Source organism: Sapajus apella, unplaced genomic scaffold (assembly GCF_009761245.1).
Source record: "Sapajus apella isolate SASKATOON/1434 unplaced genomic scaffold, GSC_monkey_1.0 scaffold228, whole genome shotgun sequence".
Lineage (NCBI taxonomy): Eukaryota > Metazoa > Chordata > Mammalia > Primates > Cebidae > Sapajus > Sapajus apella.
Window position 1 is genome coordinate 547,386 of NW_022437168.1, and position 22,547 is coordinate 569,932.

The 22,547-nt window shown below is 50.3% G+C and overlaps 1 protein-coding gene across 11 annotated transcripts; it reads left to right on the forward strand.

Moving 5' to 3' along the window:
• Positions 1-498: 498 nt before the first annotated feature.
• MGAT1 (alpha-1,3-mannosyl-glycoprotein 2-beta-N-acetylglucosaminyltransferase) lies at positions 499-21,039 on the forward strand. 11 transcript variants are annotated; one of them, XM_032271296.1, is made up of 3 exons: positions 499-596; positions 1,984-2,410; positions 18,450-21,039. In XM_032271296.1, exon 3 carries the CDS (start codon positions 18,576-18,578, stop codon positions 19,911-19,913), a length of 1,338 nt encoding a protein of 445 aa, XP_032127187.1. In that variant the 5' UTR covers positions 499-596; positions 1,984-2,410; positions 18,450-18,575; the 3' UTR covers positions 19,914-21,039. The 11 variants fall into 11 exon arrangements, with proteins under 11 accessions (XP_032127187.1, XP_032127185.1, XP_032127186.1 ...); XM_032271294.1 differs by having other exon boundaries at positions 587-999; XM_032271295.1 differs by lacking the exon at positions 499-596 and adding an exon at positions 11,574-11,687 and having other exon boundaries at positions 1,336-2,410.
• The last annotated feature ends 1,508 nt before the right edge of the window (positions 21,040-22,547 follow it).

Consider the following 22,547-nt stretch of genomic DNA (forward strand, 5'->3'; position numbering starts at 1 on the left):
ATTTTGGAACTTAAGAGTCGGATGCTTGAAGGAGTCGGAGGCTGCCTGCGAGGAGCCCCGGGGACGACTGGAAGGGCCGCTCCGGCCAGGCCGCCCTCCTCCCGGCAGCCTCGGTTAGGCTGCTCCCCCGCCGGCGGGCCGGCCGCAGGTACCCGGCCAGCACTTGTCCGAGGGCAGCGCGGGCGCACCCTGCAAGGGTCCTGTCTCGTCAGGAGAGGCAGCGAGAAACAGCAGCAATGAACGAAACAGAATCTTCCTCCACTACTCTACACAGAGCCCCCAGCCTAGGAGCAGGAACACACAGGCCCCAGTACTTTCTGAAAACCGTCTCGCCAGGACCCGCAAGAAGCAGGGAAGCACCGCTCTTTTCGAACGGCCAGGTCTAGCGGGCCGTTGCTAGGCGACCTTTGGGAGGAGGGAGAGGGCAGGGTTGCCCCCGCACCGGCTCCGCCCTCATTTCAGGGTCCTCGCCCCGCCCCTCCCGCTCAGGCCCCGCCTAGAACCCAGAGGGCTGACGCATGCGTGCTTCTTCCCGCGCGGCTCCAGCAGCCGCGCGCTCCCGCAGCCGGCCAGTCTCTTCTGCCCCGCCCCTTCCTGTACGGCCGCTACTCTGCGCCCCGACTTCGTTCTCACAACCTGGTTCTGCCCACACCTGTTCTTCAGCCCTGTGAACAGTGGCTGTAGGACAATCTCAGGCCTGGCCGAGCCACCTCCCTCGCTCCCGTGGTGGCGGTGGTGACGGGCTGGGGACGGGGTGGGGGTGGGGCGGGTAGAAAAATTGGCGGGATGTGGGAGGTGTCGTCGCTGGCCCACTTCCGGATACGGGCGGAAGTGGCTGCGGTGGATGGTGGGAGGGGGGAAGGAGTGCGAGGGGAGGGCCGGGCCGCCGGGGGTCGAGGGGGTGGGGCCTGGGCTGGCGTAGGGGATCTGGCCTGGGTCCTGGATTGCTAGCCCGGGCGGGCCGAGGCTCTTAGCCGAGACGGGGCGGTTGGGCACCAGGTAACGACCCGGCGCGGATAGGGCGAGGGTCGTCCGCAGGGCGGACGGGTGGGGGTCGGAGTCCAGGGAGGGTCGCGGTGTCACCCCCTTCTCCTGTGAACCCGGAGCTCGGGGTTCCGGGGAGAAGGGTGGGAGGAGTTAAATTCTTGGAGGGGGTGGAGGTCATGTGGACGCCACGCCCCTACAGGAAGGCAGCGGGGGAGGGAGGAGGAGGGAGGGGGTGGAAGAGAGAGAGAGTGTGAGAGTATGTGTGTGTGTGTGTGTCTGTCTGTCTGTGTCTGTGTCTGTGTCTGTTTTGGAATAAACTTGGAGGGGAGGGGGGCTACAGGGGTGAGCTTCCGGGCTGAGAAATGGGAACACGGGGGGGTACTGCAAGCAGGACTTGGGCCTTAAACATTCCAGGAGAGTGTTCTCTAGCCCTGGGAAGGACTTTGACAGTGGTTGGGAATTATGTCTCTGGCATAGTTTTGCAAGCGGAGGGGGAGCTGAGGGTTGAAGGAAAAGGAGCAAAGAATGCATGTGGAAGGTGCCAACATCTCGGTCTGGAAATGATTTATTAACTAGTTGAAGAGGGCTGGTGAATTAAAACAGCACCCTAAGAAGCTTGGGAGTTTATTATGTTGCGCTTTAGACGGGAGGGCAGGAGAAAGGGCGTTATTTTCTCCATTTCTTAGACAGTCCTCAGTAATTTTTCTGTGGTGAGAATGGGTACGACCCATATTTTGTCCTGAATCACGTATATGTTTGTACATATATATAATATGTTTATATATAAACACTTGATGAGGTGACTATTCTGGCGTGTGATACCTGAGTTAAGTAGATGTTTTATATAATCTTGTGGAGCGTTTAACGAGGGTTTTTTGATGATAGAGCCTACTATCGACTCTTAATGTAGGTAGGGAGTGGAAACTAGAAGGTTTTAAGACTCTATTTGGGTATATACTAGATTAGAGAATGTTATAATACTTAAATGTTCTGCAGGTTAACACAGAAGTCTGCCTCCTGAGCCATGCCGCTTCTAAGACCTGTTTCTTCTCATGAGCCCCAGCAGAAGACATATGGGCCAGTTCTCACAGTGGATAACTTCCCCTGCCTGAGCAAGAGATGGGATAGTATCTGGGATCTATCACCAGACTCTGAGCTTAATAAGGCAGCTGAATGAAGGGATATAACGGACCCCTGAGAGTGGCACTGAAGTCTGCAGTGGGGGGGGAGGGGCCTGGACACACCCCTTCCCCCCCCAGACTCCTCCTCCTCAGGGTCAGCTCAGCCATGGACTTTGGACCTGGATAAGAAGAGAGAAGCTGCACTTTGTTTGGTGGATCTGATTTGGGATTCTCAGTTTTGGAAATGGAGTGCTGGATGGGGGCTTGATCTCCAGGGGAGCAGCTAAGACAAGAGAAGAAAGGTAAGGCTCCTGTCTCATTTCCCACTTAGTGACTTGCTGCACCTGTGCAGGTGTTGAGTGAGTGAGTTTGCCGAGACTACTATTCAGTGAGTCTTATCCAGATGGGTACACTGGAAGCTACACCTCTCCTTTACTCTGTCCAGATGTATACTTGTTCCCAACCTCTCCTTACCCAGGCTGGGTGAATGCCTTGGATTGTGAGCAGTGGCAATTGTGAGGTTAGGCCAAGGAGAACATGAAAATAATTCAGGCTTCTGAAGGGAGGTTGGATTAGATTACGTTTAAGGGCCCTTCCAACACGGAGATAATAGGATTCCAAGTCAGTCTGGGTTAAGACTGGAATGGATTACCTAGGCAGAGGCAGCTGCTCTGTTTTGGGGAGCTAACTGAATAGGACTGTTGGTAGCGGGGAGGGGGTGGAAATGGTCTAGATAACCTCCTAAGTTGTCTCTCTTCCTCCTTCTAAAACCAGAGCTTAGGCCATGAAAGCTCAGCAAAAGAGCAGAGTAACAGAACATAGGTTTGGGAGTCAGGAGTACTTGTGTTCTAGCTTTGACTTTTTTAGTCAGTGTTCAACCCTACACAGGCCGATTAATCTCTGCCATGTTCTCTTCACCTACAAAATGAGGGTAAAAATAACTTTCCATGTTCACAAGTTGTTACAAGGAGCAAATGAAACAATGAAGGATTTTGAAAAGTATCCAGGGCCATGCACATAGGAAACAATAACACTGATATTGCTCGATATGCCTTAAAAGCACAGAAACAACTCCAAAGTAGGAGTTCTGTTTTCTTATTGAAATAGTGTGCTGGCAAGAACCCAAGAAGATGTCCTTAATTAAAAGTCTGCCCCGAATTTGTTTCATCCTTTTGTTGTTAAACAATACCTGAGATCATCAAGTTGTAGAACAGGTGAATGGATCCGAGGAGAACTTTAGTATTAAAGAATTCTTGCAGATACTGCATTGGCCCTTATGGCTCTCCAGTCCAACTTCAGTGTGCCCCTTTGAGGTAGGCTGATTAAAGAGGGGATGGAGGGAAGTTTAAGCCTTAAGGGCCAAGTGTCTGGCTAGGAGTTGGTAGTGCATTTCTTGTTTTTTCTTTTTGAGACAGAATCTTGCTCTGTCGCCCAGACTGGAGTACAGTGGTGCCATCTCGGATCACTGCAACCTCCACCTCCCAGGATCAAGCAATTCTCTGCCTCAGCCTCGCCAGTAGCCAGGATTACAGGCGCCTGCTACCATGTCCAGCTAATTTTTTGTATTTTTAGTAGAGAAGGGGTTTCTCCACTTGGCCAGGCTGGTCTTGAACTCCTGACCTCGTGATCCACCCACCTCAGCTTCCCAAAATGCTGGAATTACAAACGTGACCCACTGCACCCAGCCTTTTTTTTTTTTTTTTTTGGAGACAGAGTCTTGCTCTTGTCACCCAGGCTGGAGTACAGTGACTTGATCTTGGCTCACTGCAACCTTTGCCTCCCAGGTTCAAGTGATTCTCCTGCCTCAGCTTCCCAAGTAGCTGAGATTACTGGCACCCGCCACCACCCCCAGCTAATTTTTGTATTTTTAGTAGAGACAGGGTTTCCTTGTGATCCGCCCGCCTTGGCCTCCGAAAATGCTAGGATTATCAGCATGAGCCACCTCGCCTGGCCGGTACTGCATTTCTTGGAGTGAGTGCTGGGCTTTTCCTTCATGTGCCATATCCTAGTCATGTCTCCTGTTCTTTAAGATGACTTTTGCTCAAGCCTGTAATCCCAGCACTTTGGGAGGCCGAGGCGGGTGGATCACGAGGTCAAGAGATCGAGACCATCCTGGTCAACATGGTGAAACCCCGTCTCTACTAAAAACTACAAAAAAAATTAGCTGGGCATGGTGGCACGTGCCTGTAATCCCAGCTACTCAGGAGGCTGAGGCAGGAGAATTGCCTGAACCCAGGAGACGGAGGTTGCGGTGAGCTGAGATCGCGCCATTGCACTCCAGCCTGGGTAACAAGAGCGAAACTCCGTCTCAAAAAAAAAAAAGATGACTTTTTTCCCATACTGACATCTCTTCGCCCTCTGTATTTTCTTCGGCTGTATTCCCACTTAAAGCAGCCCTGTTTGTCTTTATCTTCTTACTTCCTGCCTGCCCCTCCTTCAATTCCAGTTTACCTGTAACAAGATGCCTGCTTTTCCCAGTGACAACACATAGCAGAAAGAAGAGGTAGAGCACAGCGTTGGGAATTTTGAGAGACAGTAGGATATGGTGGCCTGGGCAAAGGGCAGGAAGCCTGGCTTCTGGTATCTCTCTGCCTCTCCCTAGCTCAGTAACACCTGGGTCTCAACACGTTCCTTGAGGATGGGTGACAGTGAGGTCATCTGCAAACTGAAAATCCTGTACTTATGTCTTATTTTTTTTCTTCCACACCTCCCGCCCCCATCTTTCTTCTTTGCCACAGTTGTTTTCCTGACTCCCTGCAGTGGTCTGAGAGGTGGGCAGTGGCCTGGGTGTAGTTGCTGCCGTGGAGCTGTTCTTTCTCCTCTGGTCTGATGCCTGGGGCATCCCCTTTGAGGCCAGGCTGCTCCTTTTTTTTTTTTTTTTTTTTTTTTTTCCCATTTATTTTATTGCATTTTAGGTTTTGGGGTACATGTGAGGAACATGCAAGATTGTTGCATAGGTACACACGTGGCAGTGTGATTTGCTGCCTTCCTCCCCATCAGCTACATCTGGCATCTCTCCCCTTGCTATCTCTCCCCAACTCCCCAGGCTGCTCCTTTTTAAGGTGTGTGGGTCTCAAGGTGGGTGTGCCACCTTCCCCAGCTTCACCCAGCAAATTTCTGGTGCTGGTCTTTGCTTAGGCACAGGAATCACGGTGATCTCTCAGGGATATGTGACACCAGGGTGTCTCCTTAGCCATCTCTGGGATCCCAAGTACCAGAGAGTTGTGTATTTGCGTAGTGCTATCACATGACCCATCCAGTCGGCTGTGTCAGTTTTCCCTCACCACTTTGTTGTGAGGAGAACAGAGCAGGAATTCTTTTCCCAGTTTGAGGGGAAGCTACGGAAGCCCTGAGTGGGAAGGGCTTGCCTAAGTCTAGAGTGGTAAGCACTGAAATCGTCTCACAGTGCTGTGCTATTTCCACAGTATCTGACCTGACAAGGGCCATCTGGGTTCTGCTGCAAACCTCCAGGGAGAGAAGCTCTGTGCCCTGCCAGACAGCCTTAATGGTAGAACATTTCCTCCTTAGAGTGAGCAAGAAATCCTCTCCCTGGCCCTCCCACCCTCCATCTGACCCTTCATGAGACAGTCCTCTCAAGACAACCATTGGCTTTCTCACAGGGGCACCAGGATGTCGGCACTCAGCAGGTATCAGGCTACTGAGCCAGGACCAATGATGGACTTAACCAGACTGTGGGTGTGTAGTATTTTTTTTTTTTTTGACATGAAGTCTTGCTTTGTTGCCCAGGCTGGAGTGCGGTGGCGGGATTTTGGCTCACTGCAACCTCCCCCTCCTGGGTTCAAGCGATTCTTCTGCCTCAGCCTCCTGAGTAGTTGGGATTACAGGCACACGCCACCATGCCCAGCTAATTTTTCTATTTTTAGTAAAGACAGGGTTTCACCAGACTGGTCAGACTGGTCTCGAACTCCTGACCTTGTGATCCACCTGGCTCAGCCTCCCAAAGTGCTGGGATTACAGGCATGAGTCACCGCGCCTGGCCAATATGTGTATTTTAACTCTATTTATTTATTTCCTTCTTTATTCCAAATGAATTGTAGCTGGCTAACCAAAAATTACATTTCACAGACATTGTTTAGTGATTGTTAATCTTTCCTCTTTGGCCTGGATGAGATGAGTTTCTGGGTCTCTACTGTGGGGTTAGGGAGAGGGGCAAGCAGAGATATTGGGAGGCAGGGAGAAGGGAAGCAAAACACTAGTTAAAAATTTTGCTTTTACTGGTGTTTTCAAGCCAACATACGTTTTAACTTCAGGGCATGAATTCTTTCCAAATTGTAAAAAATGTCATGGATCTTGGGCATGGTTTATGGGAGGGCAATTTCCTTTTCTTCTTTTCAGTTCTCGTGGTGGTGGAGTGGGCAGGAGAGAGTATTGTTCCTTCTAATTCTGTTTTATCCTGTGACTGGATCCTCCTGTTTTTCCCTTTTGCACATAATCCAATCCCAGGCCCACCCCCAGAATCCTGGCCCCTTGTTTCTATGCTCCTTACCCCAGTCATTGCTCCCCATGCAACCTCTATCAAGAGCTCAGGGCCTCTTTTCCCCAGGTCAGTTTGGCACTCAGTTACCCTGGTTTTTGGCTTCTCAGACCAAGTGTTTTCTTTTGCCTCCATCAAGCCCATCCTGATTCTTTAACCAGGGCCTTTCTTTTTGGAATAGTCTCTTGTAGTCCAGGAACTTCTCCTTTTGGATTTTCCTGTGAGCTTTGGGATTTAAACAGAGGGTGGCAGAGATGGGGTGTGAGTTATGGTGCACAAATGGCCCCCCATCCTGTTTCCCCTTCTGGAGAACTATCAGGGGTTAGAGGTGGGAATCTGACATCTCGTGGGCTGGTTGATCTTCTCCCACCTTTCAGTACCCTCTTATGTCCGTCTTTTCTCCTGGAAGGTGATTTCAGCTCGTCATGTCTTGGATCTACAAACCAGTGTTTCCCAACTTTTTCACTTTTAGGAAATATCATTGTTTTCTTTTATGCCTTAACACCTAGTATGAGTATGCAGAGCCCCCAGGCCCCAGACTCCTTCATTAGGCAAACATAGGGTGGAGGTGACAGACACTGGCCTCTGACTGGCACATCCGCGTGGGCTCGAGGCTCCTGCCGCAGTTCACGCAATCAGCTAAAGTGGAGGCGACAGGCTTCCCGCGCACTGCACACCACACACCGCACACAGCGGGCCTCAGTGGGCCTGCTCTTCTCCCACTCCTCCTCCAGGTCGGGGCTCTGGCCACTTTTGCGGAGGCTTCATGGCAGTGCCTGAGAGGACACAGAGCCCTCTCAGGGCACTGGCACTGCAGGATGTGTGTGTGAGGGGGGTGGATGGGGAGGGGTGCACGGGAGGCCTGGTCTAAAACCTGGCCATGCTCCCCACCAGGCCTTGTGGCTTCCAGCACGTTGACACTTAACCCTGAGCCTCAAACTAGTTAACTGTAAAATGGGGATGTTACCGCCCACTCTGCAGAGCTCTGGGGCTTGAAGGAGAAGCTGAGGGAGGGTTTGGCCCGTGGAGGCCTCTCACCATACTTGGTGACCCCTTAACAGTTTTGGTTTAGGTGTTCGCCTCCATGCAACGGCCTGTGGGGTGCGCCTGGCCGTTTGTTTCTGTAGAACCCTGCACAATTCGTGGCTTCATGTAGAAACAAGTTAGTGAGCAAAGTCAGTCGGTAACCACAGGCCGCAGAGTTCCGGGCTGCTCCGTGCTCTGAAACATGGGGGAGGGGTTGATGTCAGGGGCGTGGGTCCTGATCACATGGCAGCCGCTGTTCTAGGGGAAGTCAGCTACCCAGCAGCCCTCAGTCCTCAGCTACCCACCCTCACCACCTGGGGTCCCATGGTGAGGGAGGTGAGTGGGTAACTGAGCTTTCTGCAGAGGGCCGGGCTGGAGGGATCTGGGGGAGTGAGTGGGGCTGGCTCCTGGTGGAATCCAGGCCTCAGACCTGATTGCTGCCGAAACTGGCCCTATGCACTGGAGCCCCTGGTCTTCTGCGTCTCTTCTTCTCCTGGCCAGACTTTGTTCCTGGCTCAGCCACAGGTATTTGCTACTGAAGAGCTGTTCCTCCCTCCCCTCGGTGGGTCTGGGTCCACCTACACCTCGTCTTCAGGTCGCGCACCTTCCTCCCCTCTAAAACACCAACCAGGCGCAGACCGATTCTAGGCTTTTCCATGGTGCTATCGCCAAAGCTTGTGACTGAGTCCTTCCCGCCTAAGGCTAGTGGGCCTACCCTGTCCCTGCTGGCAGGTCTCTCTTTGCTTTCTTTACTCAGAACTAACGCTTTCATTCCCCACTCACAAAGGAAAAACAAGGGAAGAAGCCACAGCTGGCCCTGGCCTGCTTTGGCACAGGTGTTTCCCCCGGCCCCTCGTCGGGCACCCTGGTTCCTGTTCTGTCCCTGCCCCACGGGCCCCTGGGGCCCCCACTCAGGTTCCTCCACCTCCCATAGGTTGGGGTTGGGGGACCGGCTCCAGACCTTGGCCTGGGGTTTGGTGAACGCCTTTCCTGGGCTGCGGACCCACTTAAGGCGCACCTCCCGGCTAGGGCAGCGGCGCTGGGGGGCCGAGGGCGGGGTCGGACGTCCACCCTCAGGGTTGCGCCAGGGGGCAGGGAAGCCGCCTCCCGAAGTTGGTGGCTCAGGAAAACTTGGGCCCTCGGAACTACGGCGTTGATTGAGAAGAGGCGGCCCAGGACGAGGGGGGCGGCCAGCGAATGCCGTCCGGGAGAGCTGGGCGCAGAGGGACGGTCGGTCCCGCCCCTTAGTCCGCCCCGCCCAGCTTGCCGGGGAAGGGCCACGTTGCCCGCCCGGCCGTCCGGCCCCGGCGCGCCGCTGGAAGGGCTGGTGAAGCTGAAGGCGAGGCAGCCGCGGCAGCGCCTGGGACGCGCCTGGCCACCGGGCTCGCTCCCTGCGCCCCGGGGCGGGCCAAGTTCGGGGCAGGGACGTTGGGCGGACGTCGTGAGTAGGGGTCCGCAGGCGGAGGTCCGACCGGGGGAGGCCTCGCGGGTGCTGAGAGGGAGCCTCAAGGACGTCTGGTCGCCCGAAAGCCCCGGTGCCCGTGAGTGCTAGCGAGAGGGGACTTGGCTCGGGAGCGGCCCAACCTGGGCCGAGCCGGGAGGTTGGAACTCCGCGTTCTGCTTTCGGAATCCCGGGCGGCTCCAGCTGTTAGAGGGAGGACGGGCTCCACGGAGTGGGGAGGATGTTGTGAAACTCGGCCCAGGGCGTTTCCGTGGGTGTGGGGCAGGGAGCGGGTGGGATTGGGGAGTGGCTTTTTCCCCTAACCTTACCCCAACATCCTTTCCGCAAGTTAATAGAGGTCGATTCTCCTCAGCCGAAAGAAAATGTTGACTCAGTGTTGAAATACATATATAATAAATTGGCAAGAAAACTTTTCTTTCTACCTGTTTGCTAATGTGTGGAGTAAAGAGCCCTGGGACCTGCAGTGCCCGCATCTGATAAACTCTGGAGTAGAGGGACTGGCTGGCCGGCTCTTCCTCCCGCAGGGCTGAAGCTTCACTCTGGTTAACCCTTGCTGCTGTAGTAGGTCTACAGTTTGTTTTAGAACATCACTGGCTGAGATGTTATCCAGCTTTGTTTTCAGTCATTTATAATATTTTCCAGGCCATGTAGACTTTGCTCTTACATGCTCACATCATCTAGGGCTGCCTTCCTTCAGGAATCACTGCGTCCTGATCCTTCCCAATTGTGGGGACCATTGAGCTCACGCATACCTCTGCTTCTGTGTCTTATTCTCACAGTTAGAAGCACTGCAGTATGTCTTACCTCAGTGGACTGTGTAACAAGGTAAACTCGTTACTGTTTGAGGCATTAGAGAAATTGTCACTATCCCATCCAGGCACTGGGACCTTGTGATGAACCAAATCAACCCTGTCACGTTATAGATGAAGGAACTAAGGCTCAGGTGAGTCAAGTGACTTATCCAAAGTTGCCTGGCTGGTTGGCTGGATTGCCTGAATCCCAGGCCTCATAACTTTTGTGGCACTTGCATTTCCCTTTTGCCCTTTCTTTTCTGGGATAAATAACCTGCATCCCTTCCCTCCTAGGTCTTATTCTCTAAACCCTTGAATTATTTAGTGTATCTTCTTTGACTACCTTTCTGTTCTTCTGTCCTGAAATTATGGGCCTGATACATGATACAGGAGTCCAGCCGAGGGCTAAGAATGAACAAGAAAGTAGTTCAGTTAGATTTCCATTATCTGTGACATGCCTGTATTTTCTGGATTTTTTAGGTTGTGCTTTTTAACGTTAAGCAAAGCAGAGATAGAAGGGAAAATCTGTTACCGTTTCTTCCACTTCTATACTTAATTTTAAAGCTAAATATAACTTTTTTCTTATTGCTCATGATTGGAAGTTGACTATTTGGTGTTCACTTGCTGTTTAAGAAACATTTTTGCCAGAGAAAGGAAATAGGCTGGAGAATACCATGGAATCAGAGTATTAGAAAGGATCTCATGGGTCCTAGGCAGTCCTTCAAATGATTCAGAAACTGAGTGAGCCCAGTACGGGTAGGTAGGACCTGTCCAGAGCCACCTGGGTTTTGGCTGAAAGTTTTTGTACCAAAAAGACTGACTCCTCATCTCCCACCATGGTCCAGATGTCTTTGTACTTGGTGGTGTGGATTGGCTGTGTCACTTCTCTAAAGGAGTTGTGAAAACTCCAAAAAATCAAACCCAGTTTTGAGCCTGTGCCTTGCATGCCAGTCTCATAAATGACATTATTAGGAACTCAGGTCAGGATTAAGGACAGTTCTATTTAAAAAAGAAGGTGTAGCAGATTGTATTTTTCCCAAAGGTTCTCACCCATAAGTATCCCCTTCCACATGTAGTTACAGCTTGACATTGTCCACTTCCCACCCAGTGGTGGGGTTTGTGATTCCCTCCTCTTGAATGTGAGTAGGGACTTGTTGTTTCCTTGACCAGTGAGTTAAGACAAACCTTATCCAAGGCTGAATCAGGGAAAGGATACACCTTCACCTGGCTTGGTCGCTTTCTTGGGACACTCACTTTTGGAATGTAGTCACCACTTCTAGGACATTTCCAGGCCACATAGAGGGGTTCTAGCAAGCACTCCTGCCAATAATGCCAACATCATCCTACAGACGTGAGAGAATGTGAGACCCTCTAGGGGAGTCTAGCCCTCAGCCTTTGAGCCTTTCAGCAAGGCCTCAGGCATGGTAGAGCAGAGACAGGTCATCCCCTTGTGCTACACTGTCCGAATTTCTGACCAGTAGAAACCGTGACAGGGAGTAAATGATAACTATTGTTTTAAGCCACTAAATATTGAGGTAATTTATTATGCAGGAATAGACACCTAATAAGAAAGGGGATGTGAGTGGAGACAGGGCCTCAGTATTTGGACTTGGAGCTGAGCACAGAAGGCAGGGAGGACACTTGCCCTGATTGTCAAGACTATCTAGATTCTGTTTTTCTCATTGTTGCAGGTGCTGGTGGCTGCATAATGAATCACCCCAGAACTTAGTGGCTTACAACAACAGACTCATTAACATCTCAGCTATGTGGTTCTTGCTTGTGGTCTTTCACATGGTTGCAGTCAGGTATGGATGGGGCTGGGATAATCTGGAAGGCCGTCTCCTATGTCTAGTGGTTGATGCTGGCTGTCAGCTGGGACCTTAGCTGGTGTTGTCAGGTGGAATACTTATAGGTGTCCTGTCCATGTAGCAGGGTTCTAGGAGTAGGCATCTTAAGAGGACCAGGTGGAAACTACTGCCTTTTATGAGTTAATCTCAAAAGTCACATAGTGTCACTTCTTCCCAGAACCAAAGGGAGGGAATATAGACCCTCACCCCTGGAGGCAGGAGTGTCCTTGTCACTTGTAAGAAGAGCATATGGAATGGGATATGTGCAATCGTCTTTGGAAAATATAACCTTTCACACTCTTAGTGCTGCTTTGGCCATCTTTCTTCCTGATTTAGGTAATAGTGCAAGCAGTCTTCCGTCTAGCCACTTGAACCTCATACATGTGCCAAGCACTGTGATGGGCACAGAGGTCATAGTCTTTTTTCCTAAGGAGGAAGGTGGGAGTCAGGTAAATATGGCCATATATCCTGTTACAGTGTGGAGAGAGTGCTGTGGGAGTGTAGCCTGCCTCTGTGATGTTACAAAAGGAGTCACCTGAAGTGGCTTGAAAGGATGTGAGAGTGGCTGGCAGGTGGTGCCAGGGGTCTTGTTTCAGGATGAGGGACCAGCTGGAGCAAAGACACAGCAGTGCCCAAGTGTACTTATTGGGGAAAAAGCAGTCTACTGAGGCCAGAGTGCGGGGTTCATGGGGTTAGTGGTTGGAGGTAAGGTTGAAAAACGATATTTGAGCCAGTCTGTATGAAGGGCTTTGTATGTCATAATAATGAGCATTGCAGCCTCTGATGGTTTTTAAGGCAAGTTAGTGTTGTGACCATGCGCGCTTGTCAGGAGGGATGTGCTATTGCTGTTGGGTAGGTTTGTGAAAGGGAAGCAAGATTAGTGACAGACCTGCTGGGAAACTACATCAAGAGTCAGACTTAAAACAGTATTTCATACGAAGGAATGAGTTCAGGTTAAAGGGCTGGGGGGCTTGACATGGGATGCAGCGAATGAGTAACTTTGTACTCTCATTTTCATAGTTTTGAAGTTCTTGGGCCTAGATGTGTTTCAGAATTCAGAATTTTTTGGATTTTGAAAAGATGATCTGGTAAATTTACTCTGTAATGGAACATCAGAAGCAGAACAGCATAAGCCACCATGTTTATTTCTGTAGCAAAATGTATGAATAGCCACAGCATGAGAGATAAAAGACTATAAATAGCCTCACATTAGATCAGATCAGATTTTACCAAATGAGGTTGGGTGAGGTTTTACTGCCAATTGAGTTTAGAAAACTTCTGTTTTTTAGTGCTACTTGGATTTGGCAGTTGCAGTTGAGGAACTGTGGATGTTTTCAGATCCCAGGCACATCTGAATATTGAGGGCACTAGCACAGCAGCTTGGCAGTGCTGGTGGAGCCAATCCCTGTCTTCATGTAGCATATAGCTGAGGGGGTCTGATAGAAGTTGAGCAAGTGGTTGCACTTGCTGCTGTTGGTGAAAGGTAGGTGGACCTTGCATGGTCCCAGACGTCAAGGAAGATATCTTGGCAGAGACAAAAATCAGAGTGTGCCAGGTGAGAAGATAGGGAAGAGCAGACCTGGCACATAGGTACATGCAAAGACCCGGATGGTAGGGTTGGCTGTTTTGGGACCAGACGGGAATGTGGTAGAGTGGAACAAAGAGAATGGGGAGAAAGGAGTGAAGTGACTGGCTAATATTTACGTAGTCATGCTGGGCACTGTTCTAAACACCTAACATGGCTTATCTCATCCAGTCTTCACAGCAACCCAGTTTGAGTCTCAGAAATGTGACAAAATGTAGGGTAATGCCTCTGAGCTATCTGGCTTGCCTTTGTTGCTGCTGCACTCTCCTGATGGTGGCCTGAGCAGGCCTGAGCAGTGCTTTCTGGAGGAGCAGGTCACTGCTGCTGGCCAGGGTCTGGGCTTGATCATCCTTTGGGCACAGCCAGCTGGGAGAGGGTGTATGGCTTGTGGTTCATGTGTGTGCACACAGCACTAACTTCCAGGCAGAGCTGAGGATCCTGTCCTAAGAATTACATGAATAAACAGGAAAATAGCACTGGGGCCCAGGATGAGCCTATGTGAAGAAGCAGGTGAGCTGGGAATAGGGATGTCATGTAATCTTACGGCAAGAGGAGCAAGTTTGAAGCGCAGGGCTGTGGGGTGGAGAACAAGGGTCTGAGGACTAAGGTGGAGGTGGTGGCTGGACTGGGGCAGCTTTTCCTGTGGCCTCTCCACCCACTCTAGATGTGTGCAGACTTACTAAGTAAAAACTCAGTCAGAACATTGCTTTTATTAGGATGGCGCAGGAGGTCTTAAGCCTCAGGTAGTGGGTGTGGGCCACCAAATTCTAATGTGTAGAGAAGAGTAAAAAGTCATCTAAAGGGTGCAGAAGTCATATGAAGGGTCCCTGCCTTCTTTTTTTTTTTTAAGATGGAGTCTTGCTCTGTAATCCAGGCTGGAGGACAGTGGCACCATCTCAGCTCACTGCAGCCCCCGCCTCCTAGGTTCAAGGCATTCTCCTGTCGCAACCTCCTGAGTAGCTGGGATTACAGGCGCACACCACCACACCTGGCTAATTTTTGTATTTTTTGGTAGAGGGGGTTTTGCCATGTTGGCCGGCTCCTGACCTCATGTGATCTGCCTACTTCAGCCTCCCAAAGTGCTGGGATTACAAGCTTGAGCCACCTTGCCCAGCCTCCTAAGCCATACAGAGCAGCACTTCAGTGAATAGAGTTCAGTCCCTCTTCTCTTTCCTCATCCAATTATATAAGTCTTTTTATTGCATAGTCATTTAGGAGGCAGGAATTTGGGAGGCAGGGAATCCTGGCCATGAGATTGGGGGTAAGTTCCAACATGGACAACATCCTGAGGGGACAGTGAAGAAAGAAACTGACAGTGCTGGGTGCAATGGCTCACACCTGTAATCCCAACACTTTGGGAGGCTGAGGAAGGTAGATCACTTGAGGTCAGGAGTTCGAGACCAGCCTGGCCAACATGGTGAAACTCCGTCTCTATTAAAAATACAAAAATTAGCTGGGCGTGGTGGCAGGCGCCTGTAATCCCAGCTACTCAGAAGGCTGAGGCAGGAGAGCTGCTTGAACCTGGGAGGCAGAGGTTGCAGTGACCTGAGATCATGCCACTGTACTCCAGCCTGGGTGACAGAGCAAGACTGTCACAAAAAAAAGAAAAGAAAAGAAAGAAAACTTAAACTCTTCTGTGCATCACTCTTTTCTTCCACATAAAATTTCTTAAAAATAAAATATGGGAATATGGCCCACCACTCTGAGTAGCTTCCTCCATCAGTATGTCCCCAGCTGGGCACAGCAGTAAGGCTAACTGAAATGATGTTTACCCTGAACTCCTTAGTTACTTGATGACATTAATCTATTGATACATAGCATATGAGCCCTGATAAAATACGAATTTAATTGCACAGTTACGTGGAAATGGACTTGAGGTTTCTGAGAAGACTGATGTCCTGGAATGGTGGGGGTGGTTGGTTTCTAGGAAGCAGACAAGTCGTGGTGGATGCTGGCAGGGGCTGGGTGAGTTTCCCCAGGAGGGAGACAGAATCGAGGCCCCTTGAGAAACCCTTCAGGATCAGCCCTTTTATGCCAGATCTGCTGGCTTGAGAGCCCAGGGCCTCAGATTAGATCTGAGGTCCAAGGTTTTGGCTAGGATTAGAGATTGGGCTGTGAGGCAGAGGGCAACTGGCAGAGCTGTTGGTGTAAGAGGGTACATGCCTGAAGCTTTGGGATTTGAAGGGTAGATCAGAAGCAGGACAGTCAAGGAGTTATGATCTGGAATGGCAGTTGACTGGGAACTGGGGAATGTTTCAGATCCTTTTAAGTAATGTGGTGGGGCCATGCCTTTTTCTCATTGGTCTGTGTCATGGTTCCTTTCCAGAGCCTGGCAGAGAGCAGGTATGTGATACATGTCATCAGGTGACTAACTGAAAAATTCAGAGCAAACAGATCATTTGAATTTGCCTTGCTGATGTGGCCCAGACACCGATGGATGAAGCTATTCAGAACTGTGGGCAATGTCTGCATATTTGATTGTCCAGAAACTTGGCAATCATGTGGAAATAGCTTCAAACTTACACAGGTTGCAAGAATAAAAAATAAAATAAGGGTGCTTGTACACACTCAGATGCACCTGTTCTTAATGTATTGCTCCATTGCTCTCTCTCTCTATGTATGCAGTATATTTTTGTTCTGAACCATTTGAAAAGTTGCATCTATCCTGGCTGTCTACCTCTAAATACTGCAGTGTGTATTACCTAAGATTTGGAGTCAGTCAGTTATCACTGATACTTTAAGCTACTGTCTATATTCTAACTTTGCCATTTTACCCAATAATGTCTTTTTTTAAAAGGTCTTTTGAGGTTTCCTTGACATACAATTGACATAAATATGTTCAGTAAACTGCACATAAAGTGTACAATTTGATAAGTTTTGACATATACATACTTGTACAAGTATCACCACAATCAAGATAATAAACATATCCACCCTTCCAGAAGTTTCCTAATGCCCCTTTGCAGTAACTACCCCACTGCCTTCTCTGCCTCTTTCCCCAGGCAAAAACTGATCTGCTTTCTGTAATATAGATTAGTTTCTATTTTCTGCAGTTTTATATCAATGGTATCATAGCGTATGTGCTCTTTTTGGTTTTTCCCAAAAAGACCCATATTGCGTAATTATTCGGAAATTCAGTCATGTGTTGTGTATGTCAGTGGTTTATTCAGTTTTATTGCTGAATATTATTCCATTCTATGAGTAAACCACAATTTGTTTATCTCCATTTCCCTATTGATGGGCCTTTGGGTTATTTCCAGTTTTGAGTAATTATGAATAAAGTTACTGTAAACTTAATTCCTGTATAGGTTTTTGTATGGACATCGCTGAAAGTAGAACGGAAGTGTGGCATGCATAAAGGGACATGCAGGAGAGACTGGGCTTGGTTATAACAGCCTGTTATCCCTGGGGAACTAGCTCACTCACCAGAGGGCATTTTGAGGGATCTGCCCCCCACAACCCATCCAAACACCTACCAATAGGCCCCACGTCCAACACCACCACACTGGGGTTCAAATTTCAACATGCTTTTCAGAAGACAAACCATATTCAACTATAGCATAGCTATATAATTATTATAACACTATTTGTAAAACCATCTTTGCCTTGGGAATTTTCAGTAGCACCTTTATTACATATCAGATTTCTTTGTGTAATGAGTCTGTTTCTGGAGTTTAAATTCTATTTCATTGGATGGTCTGTTTATTTATGTACTAGTACCACACAGTTGTAATTACGGAGGTTTTGTATTATGCAGTGTGTATATATGTACGTGTGTGTGTGTGTGTGTGTGTGTGTGTGTGTATATATATATATTATATATATATATATAATTATTTATTTACTTTTTTTTTGAGACAGAGCCTCATTCTCTTGCCCAGGCTGGAGTGCAGTGGCACAGTCCAGTCACAGCTCACTGCAGCCTCAGCCTCCCAGACTTGGGTGATCCTGCCTCAGCCTCCCAAGCAGCCGGCACCACAGGTGCATGCCACCTGCCCAGCTAATTTGTTGTTGTTAGTTATTACTTGTAGAGACAGGGTCTCCCTATGCTGCCTAGGCTAGTCTTGAACTCCTGGGCTCAAGTGATCCTCCTGCGTTGACCTCCCAAAGTGCTGGGATTGCAGGTGTGAGCTACTGTACCCCGCCAGTATGCAGTACGTTAATATCTGGTTGGGCTAAGTCCCTTCTCACAGCGTATTTTTATATTTTCCTAGTTTTATTGTCAGTTTGTCTAGCTTCATAAAAGTATTTTTATTGGGATTTTTGATGATGCCGAGATGTCTTGACCAAGTTACAAGAGATGTTCAAATGTTCTTTTGTGTCTTTTGGTAATGATAGCTTTGTTCATACAGGTTTTGAATGTTTATTTAAGTTTATTTCTAAATATTTTCTCATTTCTGTGACTTTTGTAAGAAGGGTTTTCTCATCCATGTTTTCTCATGAGCTATTTGTGGATGTGAAGGTTATCCATTTGTGTATGTTGATTTTTATATTCCACTACCTTACTCAGTTCATTGATAGTTTGGTTTAGCTTTTTATTGATTCTAGAGTTTTCCAGGCAAATTCTCACAAGTAAAGATAATAGAAATAGTTTGCTTCTTGTCCACGTCTGCTGTTAATTGTTTTTTTCTTGGTTCATTTGCATTGGCTGCTCCTTCCAGCAGAATGTTAAATAAACCTGGAGATCATGGGCAGCTTCGTTTTGTGCCTGACATTCATGGGGTGCCTCCAGTGCTTCCCTGTTAGGCAAGGGACTTAATTGTAGCACTGAGGTGTGATATTTGATTTTAAAAATCAGTAATCTTGGGGCAGTTAGGTGAGAGGAATTGTAGGCAGATGCTGTTACTCCTTGCTCCTCCCGTCCTCCTTCCCACCTAGAGGGAAATGAAATCTGACTGGTAGAAAAAGGGGAGTTGGAGTTCTTTTTCTCTCTCCTTCCATCGGTATCACCTTCTACCTCCCCATCATACATATGTTCCTGAGTCAGCATATATGTTGACTACCTCTGGAGTCAAACTCCTGGCCTTCCTCCAGCCTCACTCTTGGCCTTTCCCTGCCCCCACATTCCTCTACCTGTGGGTGTATAGAGCGGCATGCCTTTGTGTGATGGTTTGTTTTCTGTTTCCTGTCTTCAGGTGCATGGCTGCTTCCTAATCCCATAGTCCAGAGGAAGCATCCCTAGGACTGCGGGCAAGGGAGCTGGGCAAGCCCAGGGCAGCCTTGAGACCTCCCCTTGCCTGCCCTCCCCCGTGGGGGCCAGGATGCTGAAGAAGCAGTCTGCAGGGCTTGTGCTGTGGGGCGCTATCCTCTTTGTGGCATGGAATGCCCTGCTGCTCCTTTTCTTCTGGACACGCCCAGCACCTGGCAGGCCACCTTCAGTCAGTGCTCTCGATGACGACCCTGCCGGCCTCACCCGTGAAGTGATTCGCCTGGCCCAAGACGCCGAGGTGGAGTTGGAGCGGCAGCGTGGGCTGCTGCAGCAGATTGGGGATGCCCTGTGGAGTCAGCGGTGGAGGGTGCCCACAGCGGCCCCTCCCGCCCAGCCGCGTGTGCCTGTGACCCCAGCGCCAGCGGTGATTCCCATCCTAGTCATTGCCTGTGACCGCAGCACTGTCCGGCGCTGCCTGGACAAGCTGCTGCATTATCGGCCCTCAGCTGAGCTCTTCCCCATCATTGTTAGCCAGGACTGTGGGCATGAGGAGACAGCCCAGGCTATCGCCTCCTATGGCAGTGCGGTCACACACATCCGGCAGCCTGACCTGAGCAACATCGCCGTGCCACCTGACCACCGCAAGTTCCAGGGCTACTACAAGATCGCGCGGCACTACCGCTGGGCGCTGGGCCAGGTCTTCCACCAGTTCCACTTCCCCGCAGCTGTGGTGGTGGAGGATGACCTGGAGGTGGCACCGGACTTCTTTGAATACTTTCAGGCCACCTATCCACTGCTGAAGGCCGACCCCTCACTCTGGTGCGTTTCGGCCTGGAATGACAACGGCAAGGAGCAGATGGTGGACTCCAGCAAGCCTGAGCTGCTCTACCGCACTGACTTTTTTCCTGGCCTGGGCTGGTTGCTGTTGGCCGAGCTCTGGGCTGAGCTGGAGCCCAAGTGGCCCAAGGCCTTCTGGGATGACTGGATGCGCAGGCCGGAGCAGCGGAAGGGGCGGGCCTGCATACGCCCTGAAATCTCAAGAACGATGACCTTTGGCCGCAAGGGTGTGAGCCACGGGCAGTTCTTTGACCAGCACCTCAAGTTCATCAAGCTGAACCAGCAGTTTGTGCACTTTACCCAGCTGGACCTGTCGTACCTGCAGCGGGAGGCCTATGACCGGGATTTCCTTGCCCGCGTCTATGGGGCTCCCCAGCTGCAGGTGGAAAAAGTGAGGACCAACGATCGGAAGGAGCTTGGGGAGGTGCGGGTGCAGTATACGGGCAGGGACAGCTTCAAGGCCTTTGCCAAGGCTCTGGGTGTCATGGATGACCTCAAGTCAGGGGTTCCCAGGGCTGGCTACCGGGGTATCGTCACCTTCCAGTTCCGGGGCCGCCGTGTCCACCTGGCGCCCCCACAGACATGGGAGGGCTATGATCCTAGCTGGAATTAGCACCTGCCTGTCCTTCCTGGGCCCCTCCCTGTCACATCATGAGCCGAGGTGGAACCATAGTCCCCAGGCTGCATCTGCCTGCCTGTGTTTCCCTCTTAGGTGCATTTATGTTTTTGAGTTTTCTGAGTGGCATTTGAGTGCACAAATGATAAGGTGAGGATTATTCTCCCGTTCTCAAGGGAGTCAGATCAGGGGAACTATTCTGGGGTATGTTAGGGGGTATTAAGCAGGAAACCACTGTGTGGCAGGGGGACGCTGGGCTTGTTTGAGCCAGAAATGTCCATGTCCTGAGCTTTCTCCTGGAGCATGTGCAGAGTTTGACAGTGTTTGCTCTCTTGACCAGACACCTTCTCCCTGACTTGGCTCTTCTAGCCAAGGCATGAGTCCTCCTTCCATACCTGTTTCCCTTCCCCTATTGGGGGCTGGGTTATGGGAGAAGGGGACATATTTGTGGCCAAAATGATACTAACCAAAGGGACTTCCTTATCAGGGCCTGGTGGAGTTGGTGGGTCATCAGGGCTCATTGCCTCCTCCCCTTCTCTCCTGTCTCTGACCCCCACTTAGCCTTTCTCTCTGCAGCCTAGCAGTTTATGGTTCTGAGATGGAAAGTTGAAGGAGGCAAGCAAGACCTCGCCTCAGCCCATGCCCAGCTGTCAGGGGAGAGGTGCAGGGAGGAAGGCCTTGGAGCTGGGACAACCCCTCTCTTTCATTGCTTCAGAGAGGGACTGTGCCCTGACCCCTCCTTTCTGAAAATCAGTCCACTCCCTGTTGCTCTAGGAGGCTCCTGCTGGCTTGGTAGGAGAGACATTCAATCTGTGTATCCTTTTTTCCCTTGGGGTTTCGCACACAGGCCCCTCCCTGCAGGCTGTGGCTCTTGTGGCTCTCTCAGCATGAGGTGGAGAGGCAGACCAAGTGAAGCAGTGACCAGGATGTTTCCGGCCCAGTGCTGCCCAGCCTCCCTACCCGTTCCCAGGCGCCTCATGTCCTCACAGACCAGGACACCATGGCAGGGTGGAGAGGACTTGGTGTGTTTTCGTTTCTTGCTTGACCTCAGTTTCATGAAAGAAAGTGGAAGCTACAGAATTATTTTCTAAAATAAAGTAAAGGCTGAATTGTCTGAAAAATATTTATGTGTGTGTGTCCTGGAAAAGGAGGTGATAGGAGGGGAAAGAAACGAAAAGGGAGAGTGAAGAGTTAAGGAGAGGGCTAGACGGAGGAAGTGAAGTTCAGGAAGGAAAGCAGATGACTGGGAGAGAAGAGCCAGGGACAGCTGAGGGGATGGGGGCCAGGCGGGAAAGGAAGTCCAGGCCAGAAGATGGAGAGGGCCCCCAGACTGTGCTCCTGCTGATCATCCTGTAGAGCCAGGAGGCGCAGCAGAAAGGCTGGTAAGTGTCTCCTGCTTCTGCCTCCTGCTGGTTGGGCAGGTCTAGTCTGGGGAAGAACCAGGCCCTCTCTTCAGGGTGGTCCCTGAGTGATGCTTTGTGCCTGATACTCTCTGCTGGCCCAGGCAGTGCTTACTGAGCACCCTTTATGACCTGCCGGGGAGCCTCAGGGTGTGCAGCTTATACCAGGGTTGGTCCCACAGTGGCACTTGGACTCCCAAATGCAACCCCAGTGAGAGTGCCTGTTGTGCTAATACCCAGAACACATACATACACAGACACAACTGTTAGCTCTGCACTTCACATGCAACATTCTGAGTTTCTGTTCTCCACTAATTCATTTAAAAGAGCAAGACGCAGCTGAGCACGGTGGTTCACACCTGTAATCCACAAGTGTAAGCACTTGTGGAGGCCAAGGCAGGCAGATCATGAGGTCAGGAGTTCGAGACTAGCCTGGCCAACACAGTGAAACCCTGTCTTTACTAAAAATAGAAAAGTTAGCTGGGTGTGGTGGCATGCATCTGTAGTCCCAGCTACTCCAGAGGCTGAGACAGGAGGTTGCAGTGAGTCAAGATCACACCTCTGCAGTCCAGCCTGGGGTGGACAAGACTCCGTCTCTGAAAAACAAAAACAAAATGCTTCTTGTGACCCACCAACTTGATTTCATGAGTGGGTTTGAAAACCCTGGGCTAGGCCGGGAGGCGGAGGTTGCAGTGAGTCAAGATCTCTGCAGTCCAGCCTGAGGTGGACCAGACTCCATCTTGGAAAAACAACAAAATGCTTCTTGTGACCCATCAATTTGATTTCATAAGTGGGTTTGAAAACCCTGGGCTAGGCTGGGTGTGGTGGTTTACGCCTGTAATCCCAGCACTTTGGGAGGCTTATCACCTAAGGTCAGAAGTTTGAGACCTGCCTGGCTAAGGTGGTGAAACCCATCTCTAAAAATACAAAAAAGGTGTGGTGGTGCATGCCTGTAATCCCAGCTACTCAGAAGGCTGAGGCAGAATCACTTGAACATGGAAGCGGGAGGTTGCAGTGAGCTGGGATCATGCCACTGCACTCTAGCCTGGGTGACCAGCGAAACTCCATCTCAAAAAAAGGAAAAAAAAAAAAAAAAACTGTGCTAGGCAACTTTTTTGGCAGAAACTACTTTGGAGCTCCACACCAGATGGTGGCAGAGGTGTCTGGGGAGCTGTGTTGAGGGCCATGGCCCTGGGAACAGCTCCAGCCTCCATTCTAGGCTCAGAAACCA

Coding starts and splice junctions, on each gene's coding strand:
- MGAT1 (XM_032271296.1), top strand. CDS start 18,576: ATGCTGAAGAAGCAGTCTGCAGGGCTTGTGCTGTGGGGCGCTATCCTC.